This window comes from Phycodurus eques, chromosome 19 (genome assembly GCF_024500275.1).
Source record: "Phycodurus eques isolate BA_2022a chromosome 19, UOR_Pequ_1.1, whole genome shotgun sequence".
Lineage (NCBI taxonomy): Eukaryota > Metazoa > Chordata > Actinopteri > Syngnathiformes > Syngnathidae > Phycodurus > Phycodurus eques.
In genome coordinates, this window is record NC_084543.1 from 18827066 (window position 1) to 18839995 (window position 12930).

The following is a 12930-nucleotide window of genomic DNA, read 5'->3' on the forward strand; positions in this document are numbered from 1 at the left end:
ACCTCCTGTTGTGCCAAACACCAATGTGAAGGACGCTGCTCTCGAATATTTCAATTTGAGAATCATATTTATTGATTGAGTTTATATTCCATGTTTGATCTTGCGTACAACTGTTTATCTTTCTCAATAAAGTTGAGTTGGATCGAGTTGAGTCACAGTGGCATATTGCACGTAGTTGTTTCTGAGAAATTCAGGGTAGCATGTCGTGAAGGTCATCCAATGACAAAGGGGAAGACGGAAAAGGACTCATTCTTTTCAGAATCATCTGCTCCGATGACTCTGATCCATCTGCAATTCATAATGCACTCATTAAGGGAGGCTGTTTGTGGCTTTGTGCCACCACGACACAGCGTATGGTGCTACTTGTGTTTTTGTGTTTACACAATGGCAGGTAATTGCCATGCAAATCAAAGAAGAATGCCTGTCACAACATTAGTTGTTCTGCACCATTCCCAGGGCCGTTACAAAAGACAACGGGAGAAATGAATGCTGACTCGAGTTTGCCCGTGCGCAGCAGGAGAAAATATGTTTGTATGTTTCAAATAATTCCACTGTGCTTGTCTTTCTTTTATGCCTTGAACCAAACTGGGAAGGAATCATTGCTCCTATAAACAGATCCGATTAGGCTTTCACCTTGTGGTTTTGTTGATTGGGTGATTAACCGGGGTTCAGGTGTGGTTGGTCCAGGATCTGTTTTGGAGGCGATCGGCACGAGGCCCAGACGGGCGGGGCGTCTCGGCTCTCGTTAAGACCCTCCCTCGAGACCCTGGGCACCTCTATGATGGATGTCTCTTGGAAGTGGACGGGGCACAGCCACAATAGAGGAACCCCTTAATGGTCCCCCATGCAGGGGCGACGAGAGGCCTCCTAATAACACTCTCATGCATACAGACTCATATTTATGGACTCAAATTTTGTACATGTCTCATAAATAACACCGTTAATGCTCTTGTTCTTTCCTTGGATCTCAACTTAAACGGGGTTAACATTTCCATATTTGATCCAACAAACCCTACAATACTCACTGTCCATTGCTGCATAGTCCATCTGATGACCATTTTAATAGCTTCACATTTTCTAACACGCGCCGCATAACACAGCATGCTACTGATGGGGCTCTAGTGGGTGCCTAACGCCCCCATTTTCCACCTGCCACTCTCAGTTCCAGCTGAGGCCCACTGCTGCATGATTACCCTCTGTCCTCTTGTATTCACACCTCCTTGTGTCCATCACACGACCATCCTCGTGGACATTGCTCCTGGGTCTAGACCTATGCATAGTTAGGCTAAGCCCCCGCGAAGATCGATAGCCGGCGTCTGCGGCGAGTCTGGCGTACATCCCGCCAGGGAGTGTGGATGAAATATTGGGAAATTGCTCAACTAAAGAGAGCTTCCTCAAAGGCAAACTGAGGTTGATGATAAACTGCTGGCTAATCCCTCTGTTCACCATACTGGATGTTTGATCTTTCACTCAAAGTGCCAATTAATTCAGTTAAAAGTCAGATTTCTTTAGTAAGGGATTTCACTGTCGCCTGTTACCAGCTGCTCCTTACAAAGGAGAACAAAAACCGCAAGTTTGCAAGATAGAGTTGCAATAGTCGGAGTGATAAAAACTCACACGTAGCTGCATCAAGATGAGGATTGTTGAGTATGTGGTCAAGTTACACCTAACTATTTCTTGAGGGCAATTTTGACTCAGTCAATTTCACCACTTTTTTTTTTGCAATACTACAACATTTTTCTAACAAAAAAATAAAAAAGGAATTCAGAGGCTCCTTTTGGTTAATTTCAGTGGGTCCTTTCAGTTCTAACCCTTCTTCAAATACACTTTCCCAGTGTTTTGTTGTTACACAACAGAGAGTAGTGATTCGCCTCTGCGGAAATAATAATGCTATTCTAATGCCTGAAATTGGCGGCACGGAGGCCGACTGGTTAGAGCGTCAGCCTCACAGTTCTGAGGACCCGGGTTCAATCCCCGGCCCCGCCTGTGTGGAGTTTGCATGTTCTCCCCGTGCCTGCGTGGGCTTTCTCCGGACACTCCGGTTTCCCCCCACATCCCAAAAACATGCATGAATTGGAGACTCTAAATTGCCCGTAGGCGTGACTGTGAGTGCGAATGGTTGTTTGTTTATGTGTGGCCTGCGATTGGCTGACGACCAGTTCAGGGTGTACCCCGCCTCCTGCCCGATGACAGCTGGGATAGGCTCCAGCACGTCCGCGACCCTAGTGAGGAGAAGCGGCTCAGAAAATGGATTGGATGGATAATGCCTGAAATTCTCAACCACACATTAGGATTATTATGACCAGGGCAGGTTCTAGGGATGCATACTTGAGGGGGCAGGCACAAATGTTAAGGGGGCATCATGGGACAGCATATATATTTTCTAATCATTATTTATTAGGTGGCTAACTTTTCTATACGGCATCTTTCACTACTTAACATTGTGTAAAACACTAATAACGCACAGGTAATGGATATTGTTAACAGGGCACTTATAAATATGTATTTGTGTGTCACGACTCACTTGTCATTAAAGCACTCAGCCGAACAAACATATGAACCCGGACATACATTATCTTCCACCAATTGCATCGCAAGCTTCGCTCCTCCATCAAATCACGTGACACGGATTGCTCGGGAAAGCAAAAAATGCTTTAGGTACCCAAATTTAATAGCTTGACCCTTTAAAGGCCACTCATGAAAATTCTTGCAAATTCAAAATATATGTGACTTTTTCTCCTTTACTTCACTTTTGTCCTTCATATACAATTCCTCTATGTTCGTCAATATTCACAATATTTCCTAAAGTATTCTCTCAGCTGCCTTGACTCACATATGAACTTAAGTGACATCCCGTTTTTAATTCATATGGTTCAATATGACGTGAGTCCACCCTTTGCCGCTATAACAGCTTCAAGTCTTCTGGGAAGGCAGTCCACAAGGTTTAGGAGTGTGTTTATGGGTATTTTTGACCATTCTTCCAGAAGCACATTTTTGAGGTCACACACTGATGTTGGACAAGAAGGCCTGGCTCTCAGTCTCTGCTCTAATTCATCCCAAAGGTCTTCTATCAGGTTGTGGTCAGGACTCTGTACAGCCCAGTCAAGTTCATCCATCTTTATGGACCTTGCTTTGTGCATTGGTGCACAGTCATGTTGGAACAGAAAGGGGCCATCCTCAAACTGTGCCCACAAAGTTGGGAGCAATAATGGTCCAAAATATTGGCTCCTCAGTTCCAGTGAAAGAAACTCTGAAGGATTCCAAAAATGCCTACACACACTCCTGCACTTTGTGCAAGGCCTTTGCAGAAGAGTTATAGCTGTTATAGCTGTAAAAGGTAGACAGATTTCATATTAAAGGGACACCTAACATAGAATCATTGCCTACACTTTACAAAGGTGTCATGGGTGTGTGTTCCGGTTTTTGTCTTCCCCCTGTTTCACACACACCTGCTCCTGAGAGCATCTTCACCACCTGTGCCTCGTTCACCCTAATGACCCCTTGTATTTAACCTCGTGTCTCGTTCCCTCTCGTCGCCAGTTCGTCGTACCTTGTCGTCGCGTTCCAGCATTCCTTGTTTCCACGTCACAGACTCACAGTAAGACCAGACCCTGTTCCGATGATCGACCTCGCCTCTTTGCCTCATGTTTTTGGATACTGTTGCCTTTCTTGGATTGCCTGCATGTGTACCGACCTATGCCCGTATATTCAACCTCTCTTTTTGGAAACTGTCCATTTGTTTTGGAGTCGTGCATTTTTGGGTCCTATCCTCTGTTCCGTTCATGACAAAAGCAAATCTTTGTATTGTGTACTCTCTATTCGAACAAAACGACGTTAAGCCAGCAACATTCAAGCAGGAAACAGAGTACTTCTAGTTATTGCTCTTATTTTCAATTTAACCTAACATGCATGTTTTTGGAATGTAGAAGAACTACGGAGTACCAGGTGAGCCACACAAGCAAGGGTAGAACCCTGAAACTCAGAACTGTGAGGCAGATGTGCCGACTGACTTGGGTGTCGGTGAACTCACGTCAATGGACCCTGTATGCAGCTACATTACGGAAATTGTATGAAAATCCAAGCGAGTTATATGGTTTAGATGAACCAGATTTAAACATGGATGGCAAAGTTTCAGAAGCAGAGAAAGGGTTCAAGATGTTGCTGAAAAACCTTCTCATGAATTGTAAAATAAACGATCTTCCAGGCAGTTTCCCCCTTTTCTCTCCATATAATGCGGGGTGAGGACCCCTGCAACCCCCTCCCAAGGTTTGTCTTACACTCTTGCCAAATTCTGTCAAACTGAATTCTTAGAATGGCTGCCATGACTTTGTATTTTGCCCAAACAATCAATAATTAAACTGCACAATCGCGACTTGCGTTCATTCATACGATTGGAAGAAGACTGCAGCTCGCCGCATCATGTTTCACTGAGCATCACAACGCCACAGTGGTCCCATTGAAATGGATAAAAGGGGCAATAGTTCGTGTCTCTGTCTCAGGCAAGCAACAGCATGAATAGAAATGTCCCTTTTTCCAGATCGAGACAAACACTCATCCTTTGATCTCAGTTGGAATTACGACGGAACATTTACAGAGCGGTACACGTACCGATAATTAGGCCCCAGCTTTTTTCCTCTTTTCTGATTGAAGACAGAAAAGGCCCGATTGTCAGATGCTGCTAAAAGATTATCCTGACCAAATTTCCTCTTGTTTCGTGTTCGGCGTCCTGTGACATCCGACGATGCGTCCGATATGAGCGGGGATGGCGGAGTGATTGCAGAGTGCTAACGACAATAGACCAACCGGCGGGAAAAACATTCTACTTCCTGGTAAGCCGCTAAGCAACCACTTCCATATATCGGCAAGTTTGCACCGGAGCGCCGTCATCCATGCGCCCAGAACACCAAGAAAATCAAGTGCTGCGTGAAAAGGCCTTAAGAGTAGTAAGTAAACACTTTCCCATTTTTTTTCTTCATCATGTATGGGGTGGCGGCACGTTGGACGACTGGGTAACACATCTGCCTCACAGTTCTGAGGACTGGGGTTCAAATCCCAGTCCCGCCAGTATGGAGTTTGCATGCTCCTGTGTGGGTCCCCAAAATATGCATGGTCGGTTGGTTGAAGACTCTAAACTGCCGGTAGGTGTGAATGTGTGCACGAATGCTTGTTTGTTTATATGTGCCCTGCGATTGGCTGGCGATCGGTTCGGGGTGTATCCCGCCTCTCGCCCGAAGGTGGCTGGGATAGGCTCCCGTGACCCTTGTGAGGATAAAGCGGTAAAGATGGATGGATGGATGGCTGGATGGATGGATGGGGTCTCTCATATTTTATGATGTGGATTTTTTGAGACCGATGCGGATTCCAATATCTGGCAGAATAAAATTCCGATCTCCGATTCATCGACCGATTAATTAAAAAAAATGCATAATGAATAAAATAATTATGTTTTGGTCCTTTTAATGTGTACAACAATAAAGATATGAATTATAGGCAGAACATTTGACTGTTTCACAATACTTTGTCCTTTAGTATTTTACAACAGCGAGAACATTTTTGCAGAATTTTTTTGTTTGTTTGAATGTCATTATCTTTGTCTTGTGTTATAAAGTCGTAATGTTTAAAACGAAAATCGGCTAAAATTGTATCAGGCGATGAATTGGTCGGGTACTAGTTCCTACCGATCTTAACCCTTAATGCTTCAAATTTTGTTTGTAGATACAATACACGACCCAATTGTCACGTAACTTGTAAGTAGTCAGTATAGCCGCGTTCCAAATACACTCAACATTTCATAAATAAAAGGAAGATTAGAAGCATGTTAAATTAATGTTTAATGAATAGATTTTATTTATTTATTTTTGTCAGTCGATAAGTATGTCTGCCCAAAGCTCATCAAATGACACATCATCTTTTTATGTTGTTCTTGAGGGCACTAATTAGTTGTTTGTGTTAAGATAATGACATGGTGAAAGGGGAATGGGGAGGGTGTGCTCTTGGCGACTGGCTATTCACAGACAGATTGCTAATGGGGATCTATTTGTATCCGCTGCCATCATTCCTTCATCCGTCATCCAGCCCTTTCATTTAGAACACTGACGGAAGCATAAACACATGTACTTATGCACACCAGGGCCCACAGTGTCTGATAGCCAAACATAAATGTGTGCATCTACAAAAAAAAGCACCAAAAAGCAGACTCTTGCTGGCAAAATGCTTGACTAAGTGATGTGAAAATGTGTGTAAATAACTGTGTGTGCGTGCAGACCGTGAGGCTCCTGATGCTCGGGCTATTTGCAGGACAAAGGAAGTCCGCAGACTGGCTGTCTCGTACTGATCCGATCAAATGTATTCGCTGTGTGTCTGTATGTCAGATTCAGAATAGTCAGGCGGCTTTGGGAGGTGACTGTATTGATGGCGTCTTTAGTTACAAGCACCTATGAAACCTTTGCCAATAACAGAGGCTCGACGGAGCATCCATATCGCCTCGCGTGTCTCCTACTGTTTGTTCTTTTACTTTTGGGATACATTAACATTCATAAAAGTCACCAATCACTGTTTGTGTATCTGGTAAGAGAATATTGTTGACAAATAAGATAGCTATTGCTCCGTCCTCCCAAAAACATGCATGGTAGGTTCATTGAAGACTCTAAATTGCCCGTAGGTGTGAATGTGTATGTGCCCTGCGATTGGCTGGCAACCGGTTCAGGGTGTACCCCGCCTCCTGCCCGATGATAGCTGGGATAGGCTCCAGCGCACCCGTGACCCTTGTGAGGAGAAGCGGCTCAGATAATGGATGGATAGTTCCGGGTGTGCCCCCTCCCCCTCTCGCCCAAAGATCGTTGGGATAGGCTCCAGCATGCCCGCGACTCAACTGAGGAAAAGCAGTACAGAAAATGGATGTATGGATGTTTGAAAAGTTTGAAAGTATATCCAAACTTGCCTTGCTAGTGCATGAAAGGGGTGATTTTGAGCTCCAACTGGACACTATTTTCTCTCTGTTAAACCGGTAAATCCAGGTTCCACTGTACTGTATTGTGGATCTATAGTTTCCCACATGTACAACATTAACATTACATATACTTAATTTAACTGTTGTTGCTCCTGATGAAAAATGTTGATTCAACTTTTTGTCAAGATATACTGTTACAGTAAAATTATAAGTGACTAATGTAAAAACAAATGTTCCTTCCTGTGTGTGTAGTGTTTTAGCTAAACTTCTAACACTGGAGTCCACACAAGCCCATAGTTTGACATCCAGACAAATATGCCTGTTTTTGGGTGGCTACTGTGCACAGTGCTCATTAAATAACTTCAGTGAGCACTTTTAAGTTAACGCTTCAGTGAGACACTTATTTGTGTCACAGACTAAAGTTAAACATACCCGTCTAAATACAGCAAGGAACAAAGGGGGAATAGCTTGTTTGGCTTTGTCTTAATTAATAAAAAAACAAACATTTGTGGTTTTTGCAAGAATATGTTTGAATGAGTTTCAATTTGACTCATCCATGCTTTTATCTCAAGTAGACTTGACTATTGTAATGGTCTTTTGACTGGACTCCCCAAAAAGAGCATTAAACAGCTGCAGCTCATTCAGAATGCTGACCAGAACAAAGAGGTCAATTCTATAGTTTTTACACTGGTTCCCAGTCAGCTTTAGAATAGATTTTACAGTTCTGCTACTGGTATATAAATAACTAAATGGTGTAGGTCCTGAATACATGAAAGAAATGCTAATGGGTTATAAACCCAGAAGGGCTGGGAGATCGACAGACCCAGGTAAAATGGAGCACAGAGTCCAAAGCAAATATGGTGAAGCAGCCATTTATCTAATACGCTTGCACACAAATGGAATAAGTGAGAATGTTTTGAAGTCCGGCATTTCCTTTTTAAATAATATTTCTTCAACTGTACGGTTTAAATTGTATTTTTATTTTATATATATTTTTTTCTCTTTGGTTTAAATGTGGCGGCACGGTGAATTGGAGACTCTAAATTGTCCGTAGGTGTTTGTTTGTGCCCTGCGATTGGCTGGCAACCAGTTCAGGGTGTACCCCGCCTCCTGCCCGATGACAGTTGGGATAGGCTGCAGCACGCCTGCGACCCAAGTGAGGAGAAAATGGATGGATGGATGCTTTAAATGTTTATAAGATGTTTTTTGTTTTTGTTTTCAAATGCTTTTGGTCATGTAAAGCACATTGAATTACCGTGTATATGGAATGCGCTATATAAAGAAATTTGCCTTGGTTTGCTTTGCTTGTATAAGAAGTATGTGGGCAGCAAAGTGGCGGACCCCAGATCTAGTACCTTGGCCTTCAGTGGTGACTTACCTGACTTAATCCACCTCCTACTACCATCATTGACACGCTACAATTATTGAAACCACCAATGCTATACAAAAATGCAAATAAATGACATACACAACTGTGTCACATATCACAGCTCGCTGACCTCCTAAGGTGTATTTGAAATCTTAGTCTGTTTATGGGAATTTATGACCATTTTTCCAGAAACGCATTTGTGAGGTTACGTACTGGCTGCTCTAATTCATCCAAAAGTGCTCTATAGGGTTGAGGTCAGGATTGTGCAGGCCAGTCAAGTTCCATCCATTTTCTACCGCTTATCAGAGGTCGGGTCACGGGGGCAGTAGCTTCAGCAGGGACGCCCAGACTTACCTCTCCCCAGCCACTTCATCCAGCTCTTCCAGGGGGATCCCGAGGCGTTCCCAGGCCAACCGAAGGACGTAGTTTCTCCAGTGTGTCCTGGGTCGTCCCCAGGGTCTCCTCCCGGTGGGACATGCCCAGAACACCTCACCAGGGAGGCGTCTGGGAGGCATCCGAATCAGATGCCCCGGCCACCTCATCTGGTTCCTCTCGATGTGGAGGAGCAGCGACTCTACTCTGATCCTCCCGGATGACGCTTCTCACCCTATCTCTAAGGGACAGCCCGGACACCCTGCGGAGGAAACCGCTTGTATCCGGAATCTTGTTCTTTGGGTCACGACCCACAGCTCGTAACCATAGGTGAGGGTAGAAACGTAGCTCGACCGGTAAATTGAGAGGTTCGCCTTTCGGCTTAGCTCCTTCTTTACCACAACAGACCGATACAAAGTCTGCATCACTGCAGACGCTGCACCGATCCGCCTGTCGATCTCCCGTTCCATTTGTCCCTCACTCGTGAACAAGACCCCAAGAGACTTGAACTCTTCCACTTGGGGCATGATCTCATCCCAGACCTGGAGAGGGAACTCCACCCTTTTCTGACTGAGGACCATGGTCTCAGATTTGGAGGTGCCAATTCTCATCCCAGCCGCTTCACACTCGGCTGCGAACTGCTCCAGTGAGAGTTGGAGGTCACGGCTTGATGAAGCCAAGAGAACCACATCATATGCAAAAAGCTGAGATGCAATACTGAGGCCACCAAACCGGTCCCCTTTGAAATTCTGTCCATAAGCACCCTCCACAGGACACCCGAGGGACACGGTCGAACGCCTTCTCCAAGTCCACAAAACACATGTAGACTGGTTGGGCGAACACCCATGCACCCTCGAGGACCCTGCCCAGGGTGGAGAGCTGGTCCACTGTTCCGCGTCCAGGACGAAAACCACACTGCTCCACCTGTATGAGATTCGACTTCCCGACGGACCCTCCTCTCCAGCACCCCTGAATCGACCTTACCAGGGAGGCTGAGGAGTGTGATCCCCCTGTAGTTGGAGCACACCCTCCGGTCCCCCTTCTTAAAAAGGGCCACCGCTCCTGTCTGCCAATCCAGAGGCACTGTCCCCGATGTCCACGCTATGTTGCAGAGGCGTGTCAACCAGGACAGCCCCACAACATCCAGAGCCTTTAGGAACTCCGGGTGAATCTCATCCACCGGGGGTGTCCGATGACACGACCACAAACTTGATCATCGAACTGCGACCTAGGGTGTCCTGGTGCCAAGTGCACGTGTGGACACCCTGATGCTTGAACATAGTGTTCTGATCGGGGGGGCCGATCCTCCCAATCACGCCCTTCCAGGTCTCACTGTCATTGCCCACGTGAGCATTGAAGTCCCCCAAGAGAATGATGGAGTCCCCAGCGGGAGCGCTCTCCAGCACCCCCTCCAAGAACTCCAAAAAGGGTGGGTATTCTGAACTGCAGGAACCGTCCCCCCGCCCGAAGGCGGAGGGAGGCTACCCTCTCGTCCACCGGGGTGAACCCCAACGTACAGGTGCCAAACCGGGGGGGCAATAAGTATAAACACACCTGCTCGGCGCCTCTCACCGTGGGCAACTCCAGAGTGGAAGAGAGTCCAACCCCTTTCGAGAGGACTGGTACCAGAGCCCAAGCTGTGTGTGGAGCCGAGTCCGACGATATCTAATCGGAAGTTCTCGACCTCACACACTAGCTCGGGCTCCTTCCCTGCCAGAGAGGTGACATTCCACGTCCCTAGAGCCAGCTTCTGTAGCTGGGGATCGGATCACCAAGGTCCCCGCCTTCGGCCACCGCCCAGCTCACACTGCACCCGGCCCCAATGGCCCCTCCCACAGGTGGTGAGCCCATGGGAAGGGGGACCCACGTTACCCTTTCGGGCTGTGCACCAGGCGCTCACCTTCGAGCCCCACCACCAGGCAAGTTCATCCATATCATATGCTCTCTCCTTGTCTTCATGAACCTTGACTCTGTGCAGTGACCTTGGAATAGGAAAGGGGCATTTCTAAACTGTTCCCACAAAGTTGGAAATGACCAAAATATTATCCCCTGCTATCCAGTGAAAGGAACTCTGAATGCTTCAGCATACCAAGAGATTTTGGACAGTCAAACAGTTTGGGGACTACCCCTTCCTGTTCCAAGATCTCTGTGGCAAAAAGCAAGGTCTATAAAGACATGGATGAGAGAATTTGGTATGGTCGAACTTGACTGGCCTGCATGTAGTCCTGCCCTCAAACCGATCGAACACCTATGGGTTGATTTTGAGTGGACAGTGAGCCAGGCCTTCTCGTCCAACATCAGTGTGTGACCTCACAAATACGCTTGTTGAAGAATGGGCAAACATTCCCATAAACTCACTCCTCAACCTTGCTGAAAGCCTTCCCACAAGACTTGAAACTGTGACAGCTGCAAAGGGTAGACCAACATCATATTAAACCATATTGATTTAGAATGGGATATCACTTAAAATCATCGGAGAGGCAAGGCAGGTGAGCGAATACTTTGGCAATATAGCGTAAGTTGCCAGGGGTTATCGCCAGCTAATTCTGTATACCCGCTGTCTATTGCCACACAATGGCCATAAGTGACAATGCTCCACTGATGCACGCATGGCCGCAATTACGCATCTCCGTCAAGATTGTGAATGTAAAGGGAATGAAAGGAGCCGCTTTGATTGACGGCCAATGCAGTCGGTTGTTAACACTCCCACAATGGCGCAGCCCACCCACTATCAGAGCTGCCAGGCTGTCGTCGTCTAATGAAATGATCAAAAGCGGTCTAATGTGCCTCTGGTGCGCAGTGGTGCTGCCAACTATGCCGGATGGACATCGTTCACAGAAATAGGGCCCTCTTGTCTGTGCACGTGGATGTGAGCGTGAACAGTTGTTTGACTATGTGTGCCGTAGTCGGCTGGCGACCAGTTCCTCTTAACCAAAGTTAGCTGCAACCCTTGTGGGCTGGACAGAAAATGTATAGATGGATGGATGCATTTGGTCCACTTACTTCAAATAATATCATATTTTACATTACATTGACAATTGCAAGCATATTTGCCATGATTTGGAACATGTAAAGCTTGCATTGATTCAAAGTATATGTACATAAAATCAAATCATTTGCCCTGATTGGCAAGATTAAAAGTTCCTCCGTCTTAACATAGTTTAATGTATTTACAGGAGTATGATGCCCAAAGCACTGGACGGCCAGATCGTAATGGAGAAGACGCCTCGCTACTTTGTTACCGTGGAAACACCAGCACGAGTCCGCGCGATGTCACAAGACGTGAAGCTGATCGTCGTCGTGCGGGACCCGGTGACTCGAGCTATATCCGACTACACGCAGATCATCTCCAAGACCCCCGACATTCCTCCTTTTGAAATCCTTGCCTTCAAAAACCGTACCACAGGTGAGACTACTGTATATCAGTTTTGGTAGAGTGGCCGGTGGTCGACTTTGACATGGTCGACAAGTTTCCTCGAGCAAGATACTGGGCCCCCCATTTGACCCCGGTCACCCTGGAATGACCTGCTACTTTCCAAGTTTCCATTAATGACGATATAGTCATTATACTGCATATGACTATTACAATTTCTCATCGTCTGACTGGACTGATGAAGTGCGCTTTGGGTACCATAAGGAAAGTCTAGTTGCCATTTTTATTTGTTTATGACTTCACTTACTTTGTACATTTTTGTGTATGTACTAAACGTGTTTATGTGCTATAGTTTTTGATGCGATAGCACTGAAGTAAAAACATTTCCTGGCTACAAATTCCTTGTGCTTTTCACATAACTATAATAATAATAATAATTCAATTATTACAAATAACAATAATTCTGATTCCAAACACCTCTCTGAGATGATGCAGTTTTTCACCATTGTCAACTCCAACCACCATAACACATTCCTTATGTCACTCTTGGTGGTCTAGAGGCATTATATTTGCCTCATAGTTCTGAGGTTGGGAGTTCAAAGCTTGCATGGGGTTTTTCCAGGTACTCTGGCTTCCTCCCACATTCCGAATACATGCATGTTAGTCTCATTGAAGACTCTAAATTGCCTGCACGTGTCAATGTGAGTACAGAATGTTGTTTGTCTGTATGCGCTCTGTGATTGGCTGGACACCAGTCTAGGGTGTGTGTCACTGATGGTGTCGTGGCACACTCGCCTGGTGCGGGCACCGTGGGTTCAGTTCCCACTCGGTGACGGCGCGGATGTGAGTGTGAATGGTTGTCCGTGT

The 12930-nt window shown here is 45.9% G+C and overlaps 1 protein-coding gene across 1 annotated transcript in view; it reads left to right on the forward strand.

Moving 5' to 3' along the window:
- hs3st3l (heparan sulfate (glucosamine) 3-O-sulfotransferase 3-like) overlaps positions 1-12930 on the forward strand; it is a 28606-nt gene that overhangs the window by 10342 nt on the left and 5334 nt on the right. Inside the window, exon 2 of the mRNA XM_061705649.1 lies at positions 11867-12096. Within this exon, the coding sequence (XP_061561633.1) occupies positions 11867-12096 (230 nt within the window). The remainder of the gene's footprint in view (positions 1-11866; positions 12097-12930) is intronic.